The sequence below is a fragment of the Chiloscyllium plagiosum genome, unplaced genomic scaffold, assembly GCF_037043375.1.
Source record: "Chiloscyllium plagiosum isolate Xiang-an unplaced genomic scaffold, Cpla_swu_hap1 HiC_scaffold_2, whole genome shotgun sequence".
NCBI classification, from domain to species: domain Eukaryota; kingdom Metazoa; phylum Chordata; class Chondrichthyes; order Orectolobiformes; family Hemiscylliidae; genus Chiloscyllium; species Chiloscyllium plagiosum.
Window position 1 is genome coordinate 150431094 of NW_028270140.1, and position 27122 is coordinate 150458215.

General features: G+C 44.2%; 1 protein-coding gene across 4 annotated transcripts in view; it reads right to left on the reverse strand.

Annotated features, from left to right (window-relative positions):
- Positions 1-27122, reverse strand: part of LOC122556992 (CD276 antigen homolog) — a 75634-nt gene that overhangs the window by 30681 nt on the left and 17831 nt on the right. The window contains exon 1 of one of the 4 annotated variants that reach the window (XM_043704226.2): positions 3235-3343. The exons of the other annotated variants lie outside the window; for them this stretch is intronic. Within the exon in view, the coding sequence (XP_043560161.2) occupies positions 3235-3307 (73 nt within the window). The 5' untranslated portion in view covers positions 3308-3343. Of the gene's footprint in view, positions 1-3234; positions 3344-27122 lie in introns of those variants that run through there. 4 annotated transcript variants of the gene reach the window in all.

Sequence of the window (27122 nt, forward strand, 5' to 3'; positions counted from 1 at the left end):
CTACATTTACCCCTTCACCTAACATTATGGGTAATGTAGCATGGCCAATTCACCTAACCTGCACATTTTTGGACTGTGGGAGGAAACCGGAGCACCCGGAGGAAACCCACACAGACACGGGGAGAATGTGCAAACTCCACACAGAGAGTCGCCTGAGGCGGGAATTGAACCCAGGTCTCTGGCACTGTGAGGCAGCAGTGCTAACCACCGTACCACCATGCCACCAGACAGGCATAGCTGGGGCCCATGTGGGTGCCCACGGCAATCCCTTTCGTCAGAGGAAGTGGGAGGATTGGAAGGAGAAATTGTTGAGGGTGAGGACCAGTTCAGCCAAACAAATAAGAGTGTCAGTGGAAGGGTACTGTTGGGGACATTGGGAGAGGAAGAAACGGAGGGCTTGGAGGCCATGATCATTATGAGGTTGTGTATGGTCTGGGAGATTTAATCTCCCACCCACAGCTTCCAAACTCAGTTTGGGAACCCCGCACCACCCGATTCTACCTCCTACCCAAGATCCACAAGCCTGACTACCCCAGCCAATCCATCATCTCAGCCTGCTCCCGCCCCACCGAATTCATCTCCGGCTATCTCAATACTGTTCTATTCCCCCTGGTCCAGGAACTTCCCACGTACATTCGAAACACCAGCCACACCCTCCATCTCCTCCAAGACTTCCATTTCCCTGGCCCCAATACCTCAGCTTCACCATGGATATCCAGTCCCTCGACATCTTCATCATGGACATCCAGTCCCTCTACACCATGACCAGGGCCTCTAAGCCCTCCATTTCTTCCTCTCCCGACGTCCACCCACTGACATTCTTATTCATTTGGCTGAACTGGTCCTCACCCTCAACACTTTCTCTTCTAATCCTCCCTCTAGTCGAAAGGAGTAGCCACGGGCACCCCCCAGGCTCCAGCTATGCCTTTCTCTTTGTTGGCTACATAGAACAGTCCATCTTCCTGAGTTACACCGGCACCACTCCCCACCTCTTCCTCCGCTACATTGATGACTGCATCGGTGCCGCCTCGTGCTCCCACAAGGAGGTCGAACAGTTCATCAACTTCACCAACACATTCCACCCCAACCTTAAATTCACCTGGACCATCTCTGACACCTCGCTCCCCTTCCTCGACCTCTCCATCTCCATCAATGGTGACCGACTCAACACTGATATTTTCTACAAACCCACCGACTCCCACAGCTACCTGGATTACACCTCTTCCCACCCTACCTCCTGCAAAAATTCTATCCTGTATTCCCAACTCCACCGCCTCTGCCGTATCTGCTCCCAGGAGGACCAGTTCCACCACAGAACACACCAGAAGGCCTCCTTGATTAAAGACTGAAATTTCCCCTCCCACTTGGTTGAAGATGCCCTCCAAAGCATCTCATCCACTTCCCGCACCACCGCCCTTGAACCCCACCCCTCCAACCGCAACAAAGACAGAAAGCCCCAGTCCTCACCTTTCACCTCACCAACCTCCACATAAATCGCATCATCCGCCGACATTTCCGCCACCCCCAAACGGACCCCACCACCAGGGATATATTTCCCTCCCCACCTCTTTCCACCTTCCGCAAAGACCGTTCCCTCCGTGACTACCTGGTCAGGTCCACGCCCCCCAACAACCCACCCTCCCATCCTGGCACCTTCCCCTGTCACCGCAGGAATTGTAAAACCTGCGCCCACACCTCCTCCCTCACCTCCATCCAAGGCCCCAAAGGAGCCTTCCACATCCATCAAAGTTTTACCTGCACATCCACCAATGTCACTTATTGTATCCATTGCTCCCGATGCGGTCTCCTTTACATTGGGGAGACTGGACGCCTCCTAGCAGAGCGCTTTAGGGAACATCTCCGGGACACCCACACCAATCAACCACACTGCCCTGTGGTCCAACATTTCAACTCCCCCTCCCACTCTGCTGAGAACATGCCGGTGCTGGGCCTCCTCCACCGCCGCTCCCTTATCACCTGATGCCTGGAGGACGAACGCCTCATCTTCTGCCTCGGGACTCTCCAAGCCAGGGCATCAATGTGGACTTCACCAGTTTCCTCATTCCACCTCCCCCCCACCTTACCCCAGTTCCAACCTGTCAGCTCAGCACCGCCCTCATGTCCTGTCCCACCTGTCAATCTTCCTTCCCACCTATCCGCTCCAACCTCCTCTCCGACCTATCACCATTACCCCCACCTCCATCCACCTACTGCATTCTCAGCTACCTTCTCCCCAGCCCCACCCCCTCCCATTTGTCTCTCCACCCCCGAGGCTCCCAGCCTTATTCTTGATGAAGGGCTCTGGTCGGAGAGGTTGATTTTCGGATGCTGCCTGATCTGCTGTGCTTTCCCAGCATCACACTCTCAACTGTGAACTTCAGCATCTGCAGACCACACTGTCTCCTAGATAAACTAGGAGATTCTCAAACTAGGGAGCATGCTCCCCCAGCCAGACTGTTCAGGAGAGATGTCAGGAAGACTTCTACACACAAAGAGTGGGAGAGGTTTGGAACTCTCTTCCACAAAGGGAAGATTGTTAATTTTCAATTTGAGATATGTATGCTATTGTTAAATAAAGTTAACAAGGGATGTGAGCCAAAGGCGGATATGTGGAGCTTTTGCACACTGATTAGTCATACTTCATTGAATAGCAGAACAGGCTTGAGGGGCTGAATGGCCTCCACCTGTTTCTAGGTTGTGTGGAGCTCACACACACAAGCATGGACCAATGGCCTGCACAGTCTGATTCCCTGCTGTGTCCCCTGTGTCAGTTAGTTTTGTGATCAGCCCTGACTGCAGAATTCAGTGAGTCACTGCAGAAACTCAGCAACCCACTCGGATGATACAATCATTAACTGGAAATGTCCTTCACTTCCTTTTCAGTCCTTTATTAAACTAAGTGATAACGATTTGGTTTTCTTATTAATCCAAAGCCCTCCCTTCAGACAGTCAAAGGACAAAGAACTGTCTGACACTCAACATTGAACGTGAACTTTCCCTCGGGTCTGGTAGAGTCCAGACAGGTGGCAAGATACTTGTAATGAAACTCTGTCACTTTTTCAGAATGGACTTAACTAAGTGAGCAGGACTCTGATATAACTAAGCTGTGAGCATTCGCATACATCTGACATGAACCTATTAACCATTTACTACATTCTCCAGTGACCGGGCTAATTTTTGTCCATTTGAAAAGGGAAACAGATGAACTACAGCTACACATAGGAAGGTGCCCACCTTGAGTGTAGCTGACCTGAGTGATGATACACAGCAAGGCAGCCAGCACGGTCCTCTTCAATCCCTCACTCATTCTTCAGTGCCACGTTCTTCCCTTGACCGAACCTGCTCAGCACTGAAACTAAACCTGAACTGTTTTCCTTCCTCCTGGCTCTCACTCAGTTTTACAACACCACCTACGGCCAGGTACCTTAACCCTTTGATTGCCAGACCCAAATGTGAGATGAATTGACCCTGCGGTTTGTTTACTGGAAGAGGTAACATAGAAACCACAGCAAGTAGGAGAAGGGGTATGCCATTCAGACTTTTGATTCTGCTCCACCATTCAATACATTAAAGAGAGGGTGGGACAAGTCAGGGGTAGACTTTGGCCTCACTGCCTGGGGTTCAAGTTGAATTAATCCATTCCCTGCTCCCCATTAAAGAACCTGCCCAATTCTGACCTGATCTCACACTCCCCTTCCCACTGCCTTTCTGACATGACCATCCTCCACCTCCTCTATTGCCACAACTAACTAAACTGCAAATTGGAGGAACAACACCTCGTCTTCCGCCTGGGCGGCCTACAGCCTGGAGGACTCAACACTGATTTCTCCAATTTCAAAAAACCTCCCTTCCCATCCCCCGACTCCCTTCTCAGCCCCTCCCCCTCCCTTCCATTCCTCTGACCGACCCTTCCTCCTAGCCATCTACCAGATTCATTCCTCCCATCAACCAACCAGGTCGTACCCTCTTCCTGTGTTCAGCTATCCCCACCTCACCACACACCCTACCCATTTTATCTGCAGCCCTCCTATACACCCACACCCAGTCCTGAAATATGGTTATACCCAAAACGTTGACTTCTCCACCTCCTGATGCTACCTGGCTTGGTTTGTTCTTCCAGCCTCCTGCCATTCGATCAATTTCGAACTAAGCAAAATTGATTTGAAAGTGATGTCTATAATAATGTGTAATTTAATACACTGTAAATTGTTCATGGTGCAGGGCTTCATGAGGTAAAATCTTTACTTAAATTTCCATTTTGCTGGTTAAAAATAGGAGAGAGCAGATATTTTCTGAATAACATGGTACAGTTATAAAGCAGTTTCACTTCTTGTGTTGTGAGGGAATTCCACAGTTTCCACAGCCCAGAAGCAGGCTATTCCCCACTGGAATCTCCTTCCACCCTCTCTATCTCCATCAACTTAGTATAAACATGGAAAAAGAGCAGGACAATCAGCCCTGCACATTGCTCTGCCATTCAGTATTCTATCTATGTTTATTTAGTGTCTTATTAAGTACAGCCATGTTTTAACTGGCCCATGTAGGAGCGAGATCCATGATCTCACCACTCTCTGGATGACGAGGTTTCCCTGGGATTTCCCACATGATTTATTAGTGATTCTCTGATATTAGTGACCTCGAATTTGGTACTTTTCCATAAGCGAAGCCATTTTCTGTACACATTCCTGATTTCATAATCAGAATCCATGGATGAGGTCACACCCCAACCTCTTTTCTAAAATGAAGACTTGCATTCATATAGAACCTTTCAGGCCCCTGCTGGGCATCTCAGCACGCTTTACAGCTGCAGACGATCCGTGGAAAAGTAATCACTGTCTAACGGAGGAAACATGGGAGTCAATATGTGCATAGCAAGAGCCCAGAGACATCATCGTCATCATCTCTTTAGGTGATGTTAGTTGAACAATAACTCCCTCCTCACTCTTTCTCTGAACAGCGCCATCTTGTCTTGCTCCACATATGAGAGGAGACCAGGCCCCGATCTGACTTCTCACTGGACAGCCTGTACCTCTGACTATGCAGCATGTCCTCAATCCCACACGGGATGGTCAGAACCTGACTTCCACACTCAGTTCCTAGCATGGGACTTGAAGCTCCCATTCTGACATGGAATCAAGATTGGTTTCTATGAGATCGCCTCATTCTTTGAAACTCCAGTGAGTTGTTTTAAAAGTTTAGTGACCTTTGTTGTAGCTTAGCCCTCTAACTGTAAATCCAGCACAGTACACATTACACTGTGTGGTCTAACTCAAATTGTGCACAAATTTAACACAATGTCCCTGCCTTGCACATTCTACCCCACTAGAAATAAATCACTGCATTCGACTGGTTTTATTTTTATTGTGACCTTGTTCACTTTTTGTTCTACTTGCAGTGATGTATGTATCTGTGCTCCCAGATCTCTTTGATTCCCTACCCCTCCTTATCTATGAGCCTGTGACCTCCTTATTCTTCCCACACTCATGCCATGTGGAAGTGAATTTGTCTGAGGTAGTTGTGGTTCCCATAACAACCAGCTCATCGACACCGTCAGCTTCAGGCTCAGAGAGCGAGTTGACAATCTTAACCCAATATTTGAAAACGGTTGATTTGCTCATAGGGCAGGGTTCATTTCTCCAATTTTTTGTTGACATCAGCTTTTCTTACTTCTAAACATGTCAAATCCAACATTCTGCAGACCACCCTCCCACCTTGCACCTTCTGTAAAATTGAACCCATTCAAAACCTTATTATCCACTTTATAATTTACATCAGTTCTGTTCACCCATCACCCCATTTGCTCACCCTCCTACACTCGCTCCTGGACAGTAACTTCTCCATATTACAGTTTGTGTAAGCCCTGTATTAGACCTCAGCTCACTAATGTGTCCAATTGTGGGAACCACATCGCCTGCTCCTCGGATGCTGTGCTTTTCCAGCGCCACACTCTTGGCTCGGATCTCCAGCATCTGCAGTCCTCACTTTCTCCCACCACATCACAGCAAGGTTGTGAACGCTTTGGAAAGAATGCCAAGTGGTTTACAATAATGGTTCCAGGGAGGAGGAACAGGAACAGAGAGGATAGAAGAGGATGTTGGGGCTGTTCTCCCAGGAGAGGACAAGACCAAGAGGAGATTTGATTGAGGTTTTCAAAATATGAGTGAGCTGGAAGGAGCAGATAGGGACAAGCCATTCCCGCTTGTAAAAGAAAAAGGACATGGATTTAAAAGTGATGTGCAAATGAAGGAAGGGTACGGTTATTTGGACAGAGTTGGTGTACAGGGATATGGGGAATAGGCAGGAGATTGGGATGATGGAATGGTACTTATTTAATGAGCAAGAACAGGCATGATAGGCTGAGTAACCTCTTTATGCACCGTAACAATTCTGTGATTCGGTGACATTTCTCATCATTGTTTTCCAAATTCCTCCATGGTCTTGACCCCCATCTCTTACCCTCTTCTTTGTAATCATCTGCATCTCCTTAAATTCCAGCCTCTTGAGCATCTCCAAATGTTAACCTCTCCACCATTAGCTCCCCCTCAGTTCCCTGAGCCCCAAGCTCTGGAACTCCCTCCCTGAAAATCTGCACCTCTCTCACCCACCAAGACACTACTGCGAACAAAGTCCTTCAACCAAGCATTTGTCACATGTCTGTTATGGTGTGAGGTTTTCTGTCTGATAACAACGGCACCTATGGATGTTTTATGTTACAACACAGGGTAACCCCCCTGCTAATTTAAACCAGCAACACAGAAATGATTTAACCTGTGGTGTAATTTGTTAAAATTCAAGTGGCAGAGAACTATCTCAAAAGTCACTATTTAAAGTAAAAATTAACAACTTTAACTTTTTTTAAAGTCTGACAGAGAACAATTAACTAACAACTATTTACAACTCATTTTTCTAACCCTATCTTTTACCTCCCCCCCCCACAATACTAGTCTGATAAAACCCCCAATTAAGATTTACAGAAAAACTCAAATTTCAAAACCAGCCAGCTGTTGAATCTTCTCTTTGTATCTTCCTCTTCTTCTTCTTCTTAGGGATTTCTGTTTCACAGGTCACTAATAGATAAAGGTACCTTTAAGAGAGCTATTCTGCGGGCAGCCTGTATGTGTTGGTGGCTTGGCAGCTCTCCTCCAACTGTTCAATTTTTCCCAGCTTTATACATCAAAGCATCAGATAATTTCATTGGTGTTAATATTGTCAAAATACCAAATTTAAACTTGATTGGAGTTTCGTTTCTTGGGGCCTAATTTAAACTGATTGGCTGAATTTGAATTTGTTTCTTGTCTCATTGCAACCCAGGTACTGCTCGCTGCTGGACTAAATGTTATACTGTAAATTTTCCAGTACTCTACGTTCTTCTCTAAGTCCTTCAACTCTCTTAGAGGTACAGTAAACCTTACACCTTCATAGCATTTATTATGTTGGAGGTGCTATAAAAATGCAGCTTGTAATTGTAGCCAGGCTCCCATACTGATTTGTTTTTGGTCTTGAGTGTTCTTCACCATTTGGCCAATTGAGTCTGGCCCACAATTCAATAAGACTGAGGCTTTAACTCTGGCACCTACCCCCATCCACAGCCTCTGTGGATTTATTCATTCATAAAATAATTCCACCAATTGGCACACACAGTGGAACCACGGAATGTGTGCTACACATTCAAATCATCATGTCTGTGCTGCCTCTTTGCACAAACAATCCCCAAAACCTTTTCTTTGCTGGCTGCTCTCCCCTAAGCTCTTTGTCCTCCTTGGTTTTGAATGTCACGATCACTGGAGCTCCTCTGGCACTGGATGGTTGAGACATGTGGGCTACATTGAGGTTGGGGTGGGGGCTATGGAGGGAAAGGTGGAGCAATGTCAAGCAAGACAGGCGGACCTTATCAGTCTTATGCACTGCCTTGAACTGAAAACAACAAGTGCTGGAGATCACACAGCAAGCTAACATTTCGAATCTAGATTACAGCCTTAATTGGCTCAATGATTTGGATGAGCATGTACAAGGCATGATTAGTAAGTTTGCAGATGACACTAAAATAGACGGTATCTTGGACAGCAAGGAAGGTTTTCAGAAATTGCAGCAGGGCCTTGATCAGCTGGGGAAGTGGGCTGAGAAATGGCAAATGGAGTTTAATAGATAGATTAATATAGATACAGAACTGGCTCGAATGTAGAAGACAGAGGATGGTGGTGGAGGGTTGCTTTTCAGATGGGGGGCCTGTGACCAGTGGAGTGTCCCAAGAATTGAGTGCTGGGTCCTCTACTTTTTGTCATTTATATGATTGATTTGGGTGCGAACATAAGAGGTACAGTTAGTAAGTTTGCAGATGATACCAAAATTGGAGGTGTAGTGGACAGTGAAGAAGGTTACCTCAGAGTATAACAGGAACTTGATCAGATGGGTCAGTGGGCTGAGGAGTGACAGATGGAGTTTAATTTAGATAAATGCAAGGGGCTGCAATTTGGAAAAGCAAAAAGCAAATTAGAGCAGGACTTATACACTTGATAAGGCCCTAGGGAGTGTTGTTGAACAAAGAGACCTTGGAGTGCAGGTTTAGAGCATAAGAGACTGAGAGAGGAACTTACAGAAGTGTATAAGATCATGAGAGGGCATGGATAGGGTGAATGCACTTAGTCTTTTTCCCAGGGTTGGGGAATCGAGAACTAGAGGGCATCAGTCTAAGGTTAGAGGGGAAAGAATAAAGGGAACCTGAGGGGCAACTATTTTACGCAGAGGGTGGTACACATGTGAAAGAGCTCCCAGTGGAAATGGTTGAGATGGGTACATTAACAACATTTAAAAGGCATTTGGACAATTATATGGATGGGACAGGTTTCAAAGGATATGGACCAAGTGCAGGGAAATAGGGTTAGTGTATGTGTATATTTTGGTCAGCATGGACTAGTTTGGGCCAAAGGGCCTGTCTCCGTGCTATAGGACACTATGGCTTGATGGCTCCCTGGCACTCATGTACGTGTAAGTCTAGATATACATTGCCCCTTCAGGAACATTGCCCAACCTGAGATGGTACCTGCAGACTGCACGCTGGTTGGACTTGTGAAAACTCATGCCAGCTCACTACCACACATGGCCCCATCCTATCCTCCACGCTGGTCTCTATTTCTGGGGATGATGGTGGTGTACTGGTGTTATCATGAGATTATTAATCCAGATACCCAGGTAATGAAGACCATGAAACTGCTGTTGATCATCAGAAAAACCCATCTGATTCATGCGTGCCCTTTAGGGAAAGAAATCTGCCATCCTTGATTGGTCTGGCCTACATGTGACTCCAGACCCACAGCAATGTGGCTGCCTCTTAACTATTCTCTGGGCAATTAGGGATGGGGAATAAATGCTGGCCCAGCCAGTGACACCCACATTGCCTGAATGAATTTTAACAAAATGAAAGATATTGCTGTGTAAATAGTTGAAACTCATGATTGGAGATCATTCCAGCACCACTCCAATCTTGACTCTGATCTCCAGCATCTGCAGTCCTCACTTTCGCCTATTTGGTCCCTTGAACCTGCTCCAACATTCAATAGGATCTTGGCTGATCTGACATTCCTGACATCCACTTTCCTCCCTTTCCCCATTACCTTTAATTTCTCTACTGATCAAGAATCATCTCAGCCTTAGATATACACAAGGACTCTGCCCCCATAGCTCTCTGTGGCAAGGATTTCCAAAGACTCACAACCCTCTAAGAGAAAAAAAAACTACTCCTTGTTTCTGCCTTGATTTAGCTCCCCTTTATTCTGAGACTATGCCCTCTGGTCCTAGCTTCTCCCAAGAAGAAAATGTCTGATGTGTGTTCATCTGGTTTTCCTGCTGGTCTCCCGCACCCTACCTGTTATAAACTTCAAGCCATCCAAAACTCTGCTCTTCACAATCGTAATTCCCCAACCCAGAGACATCCTCAGAGTTTTTTCGAATTGGTGTTTAACATGGGGCAGTAGTGAGGTGTTGCTACACTGTGATAACTCAGAGTCCATGAGTCCCTTCACCTTTCACACAGTGCGCTGACCCTGTCAGTTTATAAACCATAAGCCTCGCATGGCCGAATGATTTCCAAGTAAGGATAAGCAGTGGGCCTGGCAATCCAACTAAAAAACACTAGTCTCCCTGGCAACCACATTTGCTTTGGTCTGTCATTAATATTATTGATGGTGGTTCTGTTCATGCCTCAGATTTAGGTGAGCTCATGGACTTACGTTGCTTAATGAAGAAAGACCAATGTCCACATAGCTCATCACCTGCCATGAAAGAAAGGATGTGCATTTCTGTCGCACCTATTACAACCTCAGGATGTCCCAAGCTGTATCAGAACCACTGAGAGGGGTCTCAGTAACCAGAGGACACAGTGTAGCCTGATTGGTGGAAGAATCTTAGGGATTATTGGACGCAGTGATCTGGGATACACTGCCTGAAAGGGCGATGGAAGGAAAGTCACAGTGTAACAGATTGTTCGGATGTTATTTGGGCCTTTATGCAGAATTTTACAGGAGCCTGAGCAATGTGGACCTTGGTGAGATTTTGGCAGAGTCAGAGATGTTCAGAGAGGTCTATCTCAATATTGGGAGTATCTTGCTGCATCTTCTATGGAAATGCTGAAGTGAGACAGGTCTTTCACTAGACAGTAGCAAATTGTGAATTAAGGGGGCATTATAACTTTTTAAACAGCTTATTACTGCCAGAACCTTCCTGGTTAACATTCAGCTTCCTGTCTTACCAAACATGTCGAGCAAGCTAGACATGGTGAATCCTCGACATGGAGGTAGGAGCAGGTACCTGGAGACTTCAGCTCACCACTGGCTGTGAGGAGCCTTCATGTTGCTCAGCACCATCCTGCGTCTCAGGGAATGATCCACAGGCATCATCCACACACACACCCATCATCCACAGACATTGGCATCCTGGCATTTGCTGACCCCTTGTGACCCTCAACTGGCACAAAAACAAAAAGGGAAAGGTGCTCTGATCATGTGTAAAAAGAGTAATTAGGGATAGTATTAGATTCAAGGAACGGGCACGCGATGTGGCCAAAAAGAGCAGCAGACCGGGATCAGTTTAGATATCAGCAAATTTCAGTATGTGAAGAGAAAATGATTAAAAAAAACAAATGTAGGTCCCTTACAATCAGAAACCGGGGTAGGTATAATGGAGAACAAACAGATGGCAGACTGATTGGTTCTGTCTGCACTAAAGAGGACACAAATGTCATCCCAAAAATGTTGGGGAACATAGAGTCTAGATAGAGTGCGGAGCTGCAGGAAATCATTATTAGTAGGGAAATGGCGTTGGGGAAATTGATGGGATTAACAGCCAATAAATTCCCAGTACATCCCGGAGTACTTTAGGAAGTGGCCCTGGAAATAATGGACATATTGGTGGTCATCTTCCAAGCTCCTACAGAATGTGAAACAGTTCCTTTGGAATCGAAGGAAGTTAATGTAATCCAGACCGCTTGCATCTAAAAGGAAAAGGGCAGCAGCCACATTGGATACACACCACCACTTGTAAGTTCCCCTCCAAGCCACTCACCATCCTGATTTGAAAATATATCACCGTTACTGCAATGTTGCTGGGTTCAACTCCTGAGATTCCCTCCTTAATTACATTGTGGGTCTACCTACAGCACACGGACTGCAGTGTTTCAAGAAAGCATGTCACCACCACCTTCTGACGGCAAGTACAAAGGACAAAGAAAATTTACAGCCCAGGAACAGGCCCTTCGCCCCTTCCAGCCTGAGCCGATTCAAATCCATTGACTCAACTTATCACCAAATTCCTAAGGTTCTGTATCCCTCTGCTCCGTACCTACTCATGCATCTGTCTAGATGCATCTTAAATGAAAAAGAAAAAAATTAAAAAGGAGGTAAATAGAAAACAGAAAATTATAGACTGGTTAACCGGCTATCGATAGTTGGGAAAATACTGGAATCCACTATGAAAGATTTAATAGCAGACCACTTGGAAAATGGTGACAGGATCAGACAGTCAGTGTGGATTTACAAAAGGGAAATCATGCTTGACAAATCTACTGGAGTTTTTTGAGTCAATAGCAGGTGGAGTTGACAAGGGGGAGATAATGAATATGATTTATTTTAGCTTTCAGAAAGCTTTCAATAAAGTCCCACATAAGAAACAGGAATGTAAGAGTGAAACACATGGGATGGAATGGGATGGGTGTGGGGGCGGGAAGTGTATTGACATGGATAAAGAACAGCTGTCAGACAGGAAACAAAGAGCAGGAATAAGTAGTTGGAAAGACACAGCAGGAATATGGACAGGACTTGCCTGAAAAATCTTTCAAAAAACTCATGCAACTCACACTTAGAGAAAACAATGTATGACTCAGCACACTGTGTGTGCACGAGCATTATGGGCATCTGAGTTAGTGCCATTCTCCCACTATCTTCCCCCATCCCTGCACTTGCCTCCTTTTCAAATAAAAATCTCTCGCCTTTTTCAAAGCCTTTATTGTACCTGCCTCCCCCACACTCTCACACAGTACATTCCAGACCCTAACTACTCGAGTGAACCTGTCTCCCTCACACTCTCAGACAGTACATTCCAGACCCTAACTATTCGAGTGAACCTGTCTCTCCCACACTCTCAGACAGTACATTACAGACCCTACCTATTCGAGTGAACCTGTCTCCCTCACACTCTCAGACAGTACATTCTAGACCCTAACTATTTGAGTGAACCTGTCTCCCCCATACTCTCAGACAATACATTCCCAGACCCTAATTGTTCACTGTGTTTCCTCATGTTCCTTCTTTTGGCAATTACCTTAAATCTGTGTCCTCTCATTCTCAAACCTTTCATGATTGGGCATATATTTTCTACCGCTCTGTATAGCACTCTCCTGATTTTGATTACTTCAATCACATGTCCTCTCAGCCTCCAAGGAGCACACACCTAATGTCTCTAATCTGTGACCTCCTTGTACAATCTCTCTCTGGGAAACCTGGTCCGTAGATTAAGAACTTGTTCAGTGAAACCTTGGAGTTTAATTCAACATTGTCAGTCAATTGGGTCCATGTCAGAGCAGTTTTACCCTGGATCACTCAGGGCCCCTGGTCCACAGCGAAATGACCTTGTACCACGTTCATGATGCTGGAGTGTGTCCTGCGGAGCCCTTTCTTCAATAAAACAAGGAGCCTTTTACAGCCTGTGCTTTAAAAGAAATTTGAGAGTATTTCACAGATTGTTAAACTTCCTAGGGAATGTGTGTGCATTAAAACCTGAAGGAGCCAGTACAGTGGCCCTGCATTAACTCACTGTGTGCCATGAGAATGTTCAAGCCCAGCTCGCAACAATGAGGTTCTCAGAGGATGGCAAGGCTGGCATTGTTTCAATGGAGAAAACACTGGCACAATCATTTGGAAATGATACACAACAAGGGAGCTGTGGTTGACGCCAAGCCTACCCAACACAATACCGGCCAGTGAATTAGAACTAAACTTCACTTCACCTCCCCCTACCCTCCAACCCTAACACAAGTTGATGGCTCAGTGTATTAACACAAAGCTATTAATCCAAAGACCCAGGTAATGTTCTACTGACCTGGGTTCGAGTCCTGCCATGGTAGAATTTGAATTCACTAAAATTCTGGAATTAAGACTCAAATGATGTAACACAAGTAACTCATCTGGTGCCTCCTCAAAACCTGTCCACCATCTACAAGGCACAAGTCAGGAATGAAATGGAATACTCCCCACTTGCCTGGATGGATGCAGCCCCAACAACACTCAAGAAGGTGGACACCAGAATTAAGCAGCCCGTTTTATTGGAAATATGTCCACACACATCCACTCCTTCATCACCGATGCTCAGTAACAGCAGTGTGTACAATCTACAAAGTGCAATGCAGAAATTCTTGAGACAGCACCTTCCAAACCCATGACCTTTTCTATCTCAAAGGGCAAGGGGAACAGATACATGGGAAAACCACCCCCTGCAAGTTCCCTCCAAGCCACTTGCCATCCTGACTTGGAAATATATCACCGTTCCTTCACTGTCACCAGGTCAAGATCCTGGAATTCCCTCCCTGAGGGCATTGTAGGTCAACCTACAACACATGGAGTGCATCAGTTCAAGAAGGCAGCTCACCACCACCTTCTCAAGGGGGCAGCTAGAGACGGGCAGTAAATGCTGGCCCAAGCAGTGACACCTACACGCTGTAAATGACTGATACTAAAAGTTGAACCTGATTGTCTCACAAGTGATAGTCTCCAATTTTATGTAGCTAGTTATTAACTAATTTATAATAAAACTATTTCCTATTCAGAAATATTGAGCTTATCTTTCACTGAACACTTTGTGTCAGAATCCTTCCCACTTAATATCAGCAGCTTAGATTAATCCAGTGGGAAGAATTGGTGACAATGAATCTAGCCAGTTCTGAGTTTGTTACCCAATGCAGTAACTTAACTTGGGGCTGACATCTCACAGGAGATCATTGTACCTTTCAGATGTAACTAGCTATTAAGTATGACGTAATAAACCTCAAGCTTGAGCTCATCTTGTGCAGAAGGTTTTGTGTGGACATCCTTCCCTCACGTGGTATCTCTAGCTTAGATAATACCAGCCAGAAGGATGGGGCAGTCAACTCCTTGAAGACTTGCATAGTAAACCGTGCCAACATTAGCATAAATGCTAGATGGGCTGGATAGTGAAGTGCTGTATGCTTAGATCTACATAGTCTTATATAAGAAATTTGTGAATTTGTGAAAGTCTACACTACACAGTGCTGTCAAGGCTGGTTCATTCAGTATATTCAAGGCTGAGATAGATAGATTTTTAATCAATAAGGGGATCAATAGTTATGGAGAAAGGTAGGAAAGTGGAGTTTCAGGATTGTCCACAATCGCATTGAATGGCAGAGCAGATTAGATGGGCTGAATGGCCCACTTCTGCTCCTCATCTTATGGTCATAAGTTGCCACTTTTTATAACTAGAACAATATGCATTTCTATGCTCAGTTCCCCATATTCACAGATTTGCCACTCTTGAAGAATGGCAAAACTTTATTCAGTTCTTATCTTCTTAAGCTTGTTGCTGTAACTATTTGAATGACTGCAGCATTGCTCCACACTGCTGGATACAAGCTCCTGGAGAATACACAGGCGGGAATCCACTCAACACATCGAATATGCAGCAAAAGTAGCATTTTGAACAATGAAAGATAAACACCTCAGGTGTCAGGTAGATTTCCCACTAGAATGTCTCCCAGCCCACAGGACTCTGAGATCAGGGTATTTCTAACTGAAAGTAAACATTTGCTAACCTATTTATTATTCTTTCCTCTCTCTCTCTCTCACAGACCTACATAAACATAACTGCCATGATGACAGGCACTCACTTACACTCTTTCACATGCTTAAGTGGCTATACAATATGGGAGATAGTGATGTAGTGGTAATATCACTAGATTAGTGATCCAAAGCTGCAGACTAATATTCTGGGGACGGTGGTTCAAATTCCACCAGAGCAGATGGTGAAATTTGAATTAAATAGGGGGAAGAAAAAGCTAGTCGCTTTTTTTCTTTAAATTCACTCACGGACTTTGCTTGCTGGGTCTGCATTTATTACCCATCCCCAGTTGCCCTTGGGAAGGTGGTGGTGAGCTACCTTATTGAACCGCTGCAGTCCATGTGTTGTAGGTAGACCCACAATGCTATTAGGGAGGAAATTCCAGGATTTTGACCCAGCAACATTGAAGGAATGGAGATATATTTCCAAGTCAGGGTGATGAGTGGATTGGAGGGGAACTTGAAGATAGTGCTGCTCTCGTCCTTCTCGATGGAAGTGGTCGTGGGTTTGGAAGGTGCTGTCTAAGGATGTTTGTGTTGATTTTCGGGCTGTGTAAAACAGTATTGACTGTTGTAAAATTCATCTGATTCACAAATGTCCTTTCGGGAAGGAAATCAGCCATCATTATCTGGTCTGGCCTACATGTGACTGCAGACCTCCAGCAATGTCGTTAACTCTTAATTGCCCTCTTAGCTACTTAGGGATGGGCAATAAATGTTGGCCCAGACAATGATGCCCCATCTATAGATTAGATTGATTCTGGATTACCAAGGGATGAAAGATTATCAGAGATATGTGGGAATGTAGAATGTAGAAGCAACCAACATTTTCCTAGCTACCATCAGTTCTGAGGAAGAGTTACTCAACTTGAAATGTTAACTCAGATTTCTCTCCTCAGACTCTGCCGAATCTGCTGGGATTTTCCAGCAATTTCTGTTTTGTTTCTGATTTACAATGGTTCTTTTGGACTAAGATTCTGCATTGAGTTGCCTACGACTTGGCATCTACAACCAAAGCTGACGTTCCAGCGCCAATGGAAGTGCCAGTGGTGGGCAAAGTAAGATGGCAGGTTGCAGGAATGTAGAGTTGAAATTAAATTCACATCAGCCATGATCCTATTGAATGAAAATTGAAATGATCAATTTTGTTGGGAGAAGGTGGTGTGGTCACAGCTAATGCCCATCCAGGCAGGGTGAGACTGGCATCATCTGCAGTTCCAGACCAGGGGAGGCTGATAGGTTCCCTTCCTCAAAGGTCTTATGTGAACCAATTGGGCTTTTATGAAAATCCAACAACTTTTCATGACTATTTGTTCAGCCTAGAGTTTGTTACTTTTAATTAGCAACAATAAAAACATACCCAACAAGATTAACATCCTTTTATAGCATTTTACAAAGGTAGTACAAGTTCGCAATTGGATTTTGAGTTTTAAGGAGCTGTTAGCCCCTTACATGTGATTAACAACTTTGCTGTATCACACAGAGACACGCTCTGATCCCAGTCTAATTAGACTGGGCTAATGACCTTCAGTGAGATGTCAAGGCCATCCCAGAAGCTAACAACACTTCACCAGTGTCAACTTGTATTGAGTGAACCCCAGAAGGAAGATTCCTTTTTCAGTTCTGAATGCTAATTTGAGGTGGTGCCTGTTAATTTGAGGTGGAGCCTGTTAATTTTGCTGCTTCAGAAGACAGAATGAAATCTAGACTCTACGTCTGAGAATGTTTTCTTGATTCCATCTAACCTCAACTTTGAAATACTGAGCACAGGCAGAAGAAAAGATTGATGACACATTATATTATTATCAACTGTATACAGAACAGTATGATGGGAGACTATGGAAGTATAGGAGGCCATTCAGCCCCCGAGGCTGTTCCACTATTCGATTTGATAAAGGTTGATTTGTATCATAACTCAATCGATCTCTCTTCGTTCTGTGACCCTTAAAACCTTTAATTAAAATCTATCAATCTCAGTTTGTAAATTTGTCAATTGACCCCCAGCTTCCACAGGTTTTTAGGTGAGAGTTTTCCAGGTTACCACCACTTTCAGTGGTCAAGATGACACAACAACATCTCTTCTTCCTCAGGTGGCTCAGGGAATTTGGCATGTCCATAAGTACCCTCACCAACTCCTACAGCTTCACCACTGAAAGCATACTGTCCGGGTACATAATGGTCTGGCACACCAACCGCTCTGCCCAGGACCCTAAGAAACTACAGAAGGTTGAGTGCACTGCCCAGACCATCATAGGAGCCAACCTTCCATCTACAGACTCCATTTACACAGCTCACTGCCCTGGAAAGGTTGCCAACATCATCAAGAACCCATCACACCCTGGTAATGAGCTCCTGCAACCTCAGGCAGAAGATACAGAAGCCTGAACATGTTCACCAACGGGTTCAGGTACAGCTTCTTTCCAGCTGTTATTAGACAGATGAATGGAGTGTCGAGCCTCAAATAATGCTGATCTTGCTAACACTGATTTTGCCCAACGCACACCCTGTGCAATGTCACCTGTATGCCCCTATCTAAGTCTTTTTGATCGTTTGCAAGGTTTGTAGCTCAGGTTGAGGTTTAGGGTGTAGGTTTGCTCGCTGAGCTGTAGGTTTGATATCCAGATGTTTCATTACCTGGCTAGGTAACATCATCAGTGGCGACCTCCAAGTGAAGTGAAGCTGTTGTCTCCTGCTTTCTCTTTATATCTTTCTCCTGGATGGGGTTCCTGGGGTTTGTGGTGATGTCATTTCCTGTTTGTTTTCTGAGGGGTTGATAGATGGCATCTAGATCTATGTGTTTGTTTATGGCGTTGTGGTTGGAGTGCCAGGCCTCTAGGAATTCTCTGGCATGTCTTTGCTTAGTCTGTCCCAGGATAGATGTGTTGTCCCAATCGAAATGGTGGTTTTCTTTTCATCAAACTCGCATTCCTGGACGTCACAGTCGAAAGAAAGGACAACGGAGAACTACAAACGTGCATATTCAGAAAACCAACAAACAGTGACCAAATACTTAACTACACCAGCAACCATCCTAACACAAACAAAGCTGTATCAGAACATTATTCCAACGAGCCACCACACACTGCAGCACAGACGAACTTCGGAAAACAAAGGAGAACCACCTATACAACGTATTCAAGAAGAACGGATACTCAAAAAATACAGTCCGCAGATTCCTCAAGAACAAACCATGACAAGCAGACCAAACACAGTCAGAAACCCTAACCACCTTACCATACATCAAAGAAGTTTCAGAAATGACAGCCAGACTACTAAGACCCCTCGGAATCTTAGTAGCACACAAACCCACCAACACTCTCAAACAAAAACTAACAAACTTAAAAGATCCAGTACAACCCATGGACAAAACCAACGTCATCTACAAAATTCCATGCAAGGACTGCCACAAACACTACGTAGGACAAACAGGAAGAAAGTTAGCCACCAGGATACACAAACACCAGCTAGCCACAAAAAGACACGACCTTCTCTCCCTCGCAGCCCTACACACGGATGAAAAAAACCCACCATTTCGACTGGGACAACACATCTATCCTGGGACAGGCTAAGCAAAGACATGTCAGAGAATTCCTAGAGGCCTTGCACTCCAACCGCAACGCCATAACCAACCCCTCAGAAAATGAACAGGAAATGACATCACCACAAACCCCAGGAACCCCATCCAGGAGAAAGATATAAATAGAAAGCAGGAGACAACAGCTTCGCTTCACTTGGAGGTCGCCACTGATGATGTTAGCTAGCCAGGTCTTTTTGATCTGTATATTGTTGCTTATTATGAACTGCCTGTACTGCTCGTAAACAAAACGCTTCACTGCACTTCGGTACAAGTGACAATAAATAAATCAATCACTTTCATCCCATTGAACCTCATTCTGTTGAGCCCGCGGTACAGGTGTAAATCAACAAAACAGTATTATAATTTGGTTGTACAAAACTTAAGTTTTGCTAAGGAAAGACATTCTGTCAAACCTTTTTATCTTGTATTCACCAGAGCATCTCACAAGAATACCAATTCTAAGTGAAAAGCAACCTATACACAACATGAGAGGAGAGAGCTGATTGGTTGGCAAGTGAACTCTGACTGAGGGAATTCCAGGAAGGATGAACTCATTGATGCAGATTGACAGTTAACAGCCAGACTTTGTTAAGTTTTAAACCAGGCAGGTTGGCTCTGATTTGTCAGGGCATTGCTGTGCGAAATGAACCAGCAAATGGCCATGGCCTATTTTGTTGAATCAAAGCAAGTGCAATGTGTGGGCATGTTTTTTTTCTCTGACAGCAAAGAACACAGTTCTCTGCATTAACACATGTAGCTTCTAGAGTGCGAAGGTGCACCACATTGTAAGCCCGACTGATAATCTTAAATCAGTATAATTCCTCTCTCAATTGGGATTATTCAGCAAATTCTGTCCAATTGCAGAATCACATTTAACATTTGACACTGTGTGCTATTGGATGGGTATGGTCAGTGCCTTGTTTGTTGTGAACATGCATCTAAAGATACATACTGTTTGATACCATTTTCCAGGCTTTGCAACATATGACCTCCATCTCTGGCATCACACTGGCATTGAAACTCATACACCACATTTGCCATCTGTGTGATAGACATAGAATGTCTATTTTGGCTTGACGGCAGCATTCCATTGGTGCCGTGTCTGGGCATTGTCCTCAGGATTGCTTTGATGCAGCCGAGATCAGCCACAGGTTTGCACAATGAACAAACGGGCCCTAATTATGAGGTTTGCAATAAGGCCAATCTTACGGAGCATGGATTTGTAGGAATCCCAACATGTGCGTTGACCAATGCCTGGCTTATTTGACAAATGTGCCTGTTTTTCAGCAATGATTTCTATGTTATATCTAACATAGAGAGAGCTTCCAAAGCCTTTCACAGAGGAGTAATCAGAAAAGGCAAAATTTAAACCAGCTAATCCAGTTATAGTACATATAGTGGATTTACTCAAACACTTAGGATTGTCTTAGGAACTGGGGGCAGTTGTGTAGGCACGTCAAATCACGGTGCTGTATGAGCCGACGGTCATGGTGAGGGTTACTGCCACTGCCCTCTTTAGGAAACTACAGGACCTGCTTAGTCCCTGATGGTTAAGGAAAACCACTTCCTGGTCTAATGATAAGAAACTCTTGTAAGTAACAAGGTATAGTTATTACATATTAGCAACCAGTTATAGGGTACAGGATACAATGAATGCTGTTACAGAAATTTCGAGGAGAGCCAGCGGTTTCATCTCAAAACTGTGAGATGCTAAACTGTTCTGTCCACAAATCCACATGACATCAGCATAGTGGGTGGTGCTTAAGGCACCCCTCTTTAATTAACCCTTTGTAGCACTTCCAGACAAAATCTCCCTCCAAGTGTATTTCTCATTATAGATATGATACATATTAGATGGAATTTACCATTAACTCCATGCCCCTGACTTTATAAATTCAGGCAACCTGGAGATTTCACTATGCTGTTCAGAAGACCAGGTTTTCGTTGGTGGACGACTGGTGTCTTTGATTTGTCTTCCTGGCTCATAACTCCCCAACTCTGCACCAGCTGAGGCTATCATGAAGGACTCTCCATCTCGGCCTCTCCCCTTGCCTGAGGTGTGGTCACCCTCATGCCTCCACATCTCTCGAATGAGAGAGCCGCCCTTTGTTCTAGTGGGACTATATCGATTTTACCTTTATCCTTACTTCCTAATAGTCTGCATTCTGGAGATTTCCTTTTAATTGGAGGATCTTTAATCTCCTGGATCTCCTTCACTAAAGGAAATCTTCCACACTGAAACAGGCTGCTGCTTCTTTCTGGTATCCCTAATCTGCAAAGAATCCCTACGTTATCTTGAATCATGGGCATTTGTGGTCTCTTCGAGGTGGCGATGACTGGCTTCTATGAAGTTGTCTACACCACATTTTCAATTCAACTCTGCAGGTTTCTATTTCAATCCAGCTGTAGGTCTCTCATCCATCCTCACTGATTGTATTTTTGGTGAGACCAACACGTTCACCTCCTCAGTTCCACAACTGGAGGATTGCTTCTAGCTCAGCATGATCTCTGTCATTGTCACAAAGGGATTCTTCCTGTGAAGATAAGGAAGTTAACTATTCAGCTTGATCTTGCCCCCTCTAAGTCACCTAAACATCAAACTTGAATCTGTCAGAGCTGTTTATTCACCAAGCTGTGTTGCAAACTGTGTCATAGTTAAAAAGGGTGGCACTGGAAGAGCACAGCAGGTCAGGCAGCATCCAAGGAGCAGGATTGTTGACGTTTCAAGCATTATATGCCCGACATGTTGACTCCCCTGCTCCTTGGATGCTGCCTGATGTGCTGTGTGTTTCCAGTGCCACTCTTTTCGACTCTGGCTCTCTAGCATCTGCAGTCCTCACTTTCTCCTTCTTCACTCTGTGTTAGTACAGTTATAGATTCTTCAATTGGTTCAAGTCAGGTTTGCTGTTCATTGGTTATCTCACTGTTTGGAGGAGAAAGTGAGGACTGCGGATGCTGGAGATCAGAGCTGAAAATGCGTTGCTGGAAAAGCGCAGCACGTCAGGCAGCATCCAATGAGCAGGAGAATGAGGAAGGGCTCATGCCCAAAATGTCGATTCTCCTGCTCCTTGGATGCTGCCTGACCTGCCTATCTCACCATTTGTTCTTCCTTACAAAACTGGTGCCATGAGAGCACTCTTCAGTGTTGACAGCAGTGGAAAAGATTTGTGCCGATCAGCATAGTCAAGGTATCCTTCAGATTATAGATAGGTTAACTGAGTGAGCACGAATTTGGCAGGTCGAGTATAATGCTGCTTGATGCAAACTAGTCTACTTTGGCAAGAAGAATAGAAATGCAGCATATTATTTCAATGGAAAGAGTCAATGGAAAGAGACTGCAGACCTCTGTGGTACAGAGGGATCTGGGTGACTTGGAAAGTGAACAAAGAAAGGTTACCATGCTGGTTCAACAAGTGATTAGAGATTGAAGGTTTCTAGAGCAGTTTTGAAGGAGACTGTCTGGGGTCAGAAGCAAATATAGTTTCTCTTCTAGAAAGTTCTTCAAGGATTAGGTTATCTCTGCCGAAATTAAGATTGTGCAGCTTCCAAACCAGAAGATTTGGGTCAGATGCATGTTATTGGATGCTGAGAAAGTTTGAGCTCTCAGCTTTGTGGGCATTCATGTAAGAAGGCTCCAGAGTCCACAGAAAAGAAACTGGGGAGATTCAGCTACATAGAAAGTAAAGATTTAAAACTTGAGGGTAATTTATCTGGACTTGAATTTCTGTAACTTGATGTTGAGAATTAAGTTCAAAACTTTGTTTTGCTTTGTGGTTTATGATTATATTAAATGGTCTTCTATATCTAGATAGCATTATTTTTCTTCTTCACCTTTTGTGGAATAAACCTTTGTACAGTCATTATGGAAAATCTGCAGTTCTATGTGAATATGTCTCAGTGACTGACCACCACATTAAATCATTATAAAAAGGAAAGTAAACGTATGATCCATCAAGTTGGTCTTATTCATGATTAAGGGCTTATTCCTGAAACATTAATTCTACTGCTTCTCAGATGCTGCCTGACCTCCTGTGCTATTCTAGCTCCACACTTTTCGACTCTGATCTCCAGTAGCTGCAGTCCTCAGTTTTTCTCAGGTCTTATTCTTGGGTATGGCCTGTCCAGTAATGCCGTTAGCTACAACCCTAACACCTGGAAAAGTTCCAATAATCAGGACTCCAGAATGTAATCTGACTCTGAGAACTGGTTTGACAATCTTCCCTCATTTTGTGACTCTTGTCAATGACATCTCGTCAACAGAAAATCAAAGGAACTGTGAGAGGAGGCTGACTTTGTAGAGGTTTATAAAATCATGAGGGGCATTGATAGGGTAAACAGACAAGGTCTTTTCCCTGGGGTAGGGTAGTCCAGAACGAGAGGTTGTAGGTGTAAACTGAGACGGAAAAGATTTAAAGGGGACTTAAGGGGCAACATTTTCATGTAGAGGGTAGTGTGTGTATAGAATGAGCTGCCAGAAGAAGTGGTGGAGGCTGTTACAACTACAACATTTAAAGGGTATCTGCATGGGTACACGAATAGGAAGGGTTTGGAGGGATATGGGACAAGTGCTGGCAAATGGAACTAGATTAGGATATCTGGCCGGCATGGATGAGTTGGACTGAAAAGGTATGTTTCGTGCTGTACATCTCTGTCACTCTATGCCTCTGAGTCGGTCCATTTCACCCATTTGAACATTTAACCTCCAGAGCAGTTGTTTCTTTATTAGGCCTTTTTACAAAATCATGATACCTCTGCAGAGCTGTGATAACTTTTCTTGTCCCTGTATGCGTGTTTTAGATTAAGAGGATATCATTTAGGTCATGTAGCCTAGTTAGTAAGCCATTTTGTATTTTGTTTAAAAATACATTTGTCCTTCATAAACAAGCTAGTTTTGACTTTACTGAAGAATGTGGTGAAGGTTTATATTGTTCCAGATTACAGCAATAAGGAGAAACAACTGACTATTTTAAATAAAATATTGACACTTTTGGTACAGCTCACAGAGTAGTGGGATATGATTACACTGCACTCCACCCATTAGAGCAGCCCAACTGTAGTAAATCTGACAAAGGGCCATTAACAACATTTGTGCAACAATTCTATGTTATGAATTCTTGAAATCATCATAGTTCACATTCTCAATAATCCATAGAAATCATTAATTAAATCATCAATAGATTTCCTTAGATGCTTGACTCTAAATCTCGCTCTTTCAAGACATTTTATCAGCTTTTGGACTGAAGTAAATGTCAAAGGCTTTCAGTAATTCTTCAAAGGTATTTATTGTTTCTTTTACCCCTTAGTTACCTATGACACCATGTGCTATTGTCTATAGTTTCATTTATCAATAAACGTGTATGTAATGTTTATCTCTTGGAATGTTTATCTAATTTGGAAACCATTATGTAGCTCAAAAATTGTTTCTCGACAATATCCAATTCTATGTTCTGTTTAGCCCATACCTGAAATTATGTCTTCCTGGCAATATTATTTCTGATGCCATGTCTCCTAAATACTTTGCTTACTTTAAAGATTTTATTTTGCCTAATATTAGTTCTGCTGCTCTCCACTGCCATACTGGAGGACTTCTTACATGTAGTGGCTAAAATGGAGGATTCTTGCTTTCCTGTGACTACAGTCAAGTATCCCCACTCTTCATGCGATGAGGAGAAATTTCTTCACTCTTAGAGTGATGAGCCTGTGGAATTCTCAACCTCAGAAAATGATTGAGGACAAAACATTGAATGTTTTCAAGAAGGAGTTGGATATAATTCAAAGGAGAAACTGGGAACATGGTATTATGTAGGATAATCAACCATGATCATATTGAATGGTGGAGCAGGCTCGAAGGGCTGAATGGTCTACTGCTGCTCCTACTGTCTACATTTCAATGAGAAAGGCAAATTCCTGACTTATGAATTATTAGAGTCATAGAGATGTATAGCATGGAAACAGACCCTTCGGACCAACCCGTCCATGCCGACCAAATATCCCAACCCAATCTAGTCCCACCTGCCAGCCCATATCCCTCCAAACCCTTCCCATTCATATACCCATCCAAATGTTGCAATTGTACCAGCCTCCACCACTTCCTTTGGCAGCTCATTCCATACACGTACCCCACACTGCATGGAAAAGTTGTCTCTTTTATATCTTTCCCCTCTCACCCTAAACCTATGCCCTCTAGTTCTGGACTCCCCAACCCAAGGGAAAAGACTTTGCCTATTTATCCTATCCTATGAGCCTGTGGAATTCTCAACCTCAGAAAATGGTTGAGGACAAAACATTGAATGTTTTCAAGAAGGAGTTGGATATAATTCAAAGGAGAAACTGGGAACATGGTATTATGTAGGATAATCAACCATGATCATATTGAATGGTGGAGCAGGCTCGAAGGGCTGAATGGTCTACTGCTGCTCCTACTGTCTACATTGCAATGAGAAAGGCAAATTCCTGACTTATGGTGGCTGACCTGGTATTCAGCTGGGATTGAAAAACAGTGCAGATGGTGGGAAACTAGAAGATGCCAGCTGCAGGGAACACCGCTGGCCAGTTCAGGATTAGAGGCAAAAAAGCTGCAGATGCTGGAATCCAAGGTAGATAATCCTGCTTGTCTATGGTGAGTCCAGGATACCACAACAGCAGCATCACAAAGGTATGATGCATCATTAATAAGGAAAACAGTGGACATTTGCATGAGAAAAAAATGCTTGAACTCATCAATGCCTTAATCACTCCCTTGATCCCTTTAGCCACAAACACTGTATTTACCTCATTTGTTAAAATATATAGCTTTTGGCTTCAACCACTTTGTGTGGTAGTGAATTCCACAGGCTGATATCAGAAAAGGAGAGCCTGTCTTATGGAGGGAGGCTGAGTAGGTTGTGACTGTACATGTTAGAATTTAAAGAATGAGAGTTAAACAAGAAAGAGGCTGGGAGAACACAGCAAGCCAGGCAGCATCAGGAAATGAAGAAGTCAACATTTTAGGTGTAACCCTTCTTCAGGAATGGGTGTATGGGAAGCTGCAGATAAAGGGGCTGGTGGGGGCAGGGTGGTGAGGTGGAGACAGAAAAAGACAGGTAGAGGGTATGACCTGGTTATTCGATGGGAGGAATGAATCTGGTTGGTGGCAGGCAGAAAGGGTTGATGAGTGGAATGGAAGAGAGAGGGAGGGGGAGGGGCTGGGGAGTCAGGGGATGGGAAGGGAGGTTATTTGAAATTGGAGAACTCAACGTTGAGTCCTCCGGGGTGTAGGCTGCCCAGGCGGAAGATGAGGTGTTGTTCCTCCAATTTGCGGTTCGGTTCATTGTGGCAATGAGGAGGCCGAGATGAAGAATTATTAGAGTCATAGAGATGTATAGCATGGAAACAGACCCTTCGGACCAACCCGTCCATGCCGACCAAATATCCCAACCCAATCTAGTCCCACCTGCCAGCCCATATCCCTCCAAACCCTTTCCATTCATATACCCATCCAAATGTTGCAATTGTACCAGCCTCCGCCACTTCCTTTGGCAGCTCATTCCATACACGTACCCCACACTGCATGGAAAAGTTGTCTCTTTTATATCTTTCCCCTCTCACCCTAAACCTATGCCCTCTAGTTCTGGACTCCCCAACCCAAGGGAAAAGACTTTGCCTATTTATCCTATTCATGCCCCTCATAATTTTGAAAACCTTATTAAGGTCACCCCATAGCCTCTGATTCTCCAGGGAAAACAGCCCCAGCCTGTTTAGCCTCTCCCTTTAGCTCAAATCCTCCAATCCTGGCAACATCCTTGTAAATCTTTTCTGAACCCTTTCAAGTTTTACAACATCTTTCTGATAGGAAGGAGACCAGATTTGCACGCAATATTCCAACAGTGGCCTAACCAATGTCCTGTACAGCCACAACATGACCTCCCAATTCCTGTACTCAATACTCTGACCAATAAAAGAAAGCATACCAAATGCCTTCTTCACTATCCTATCTACCTGCGACTCCACTTTCAAGGAGCTACGAACCTGCACTCCAAGGTCTCTTTATTCAGCAACACTCCCTAGGACCTTACCATTAAGTGTATAAGTCCTGCTAAGATTTGCTTTTCCAAAATGCAGCACCTCGCATTTATCTGAATTAATTATTGAGGAATTCCGAGGTGCAGGAAGATCTAGGTGTTCGCAAAAAGCTAATATGCAGGTTGTAAATATATTCCTTACTTTAAAAA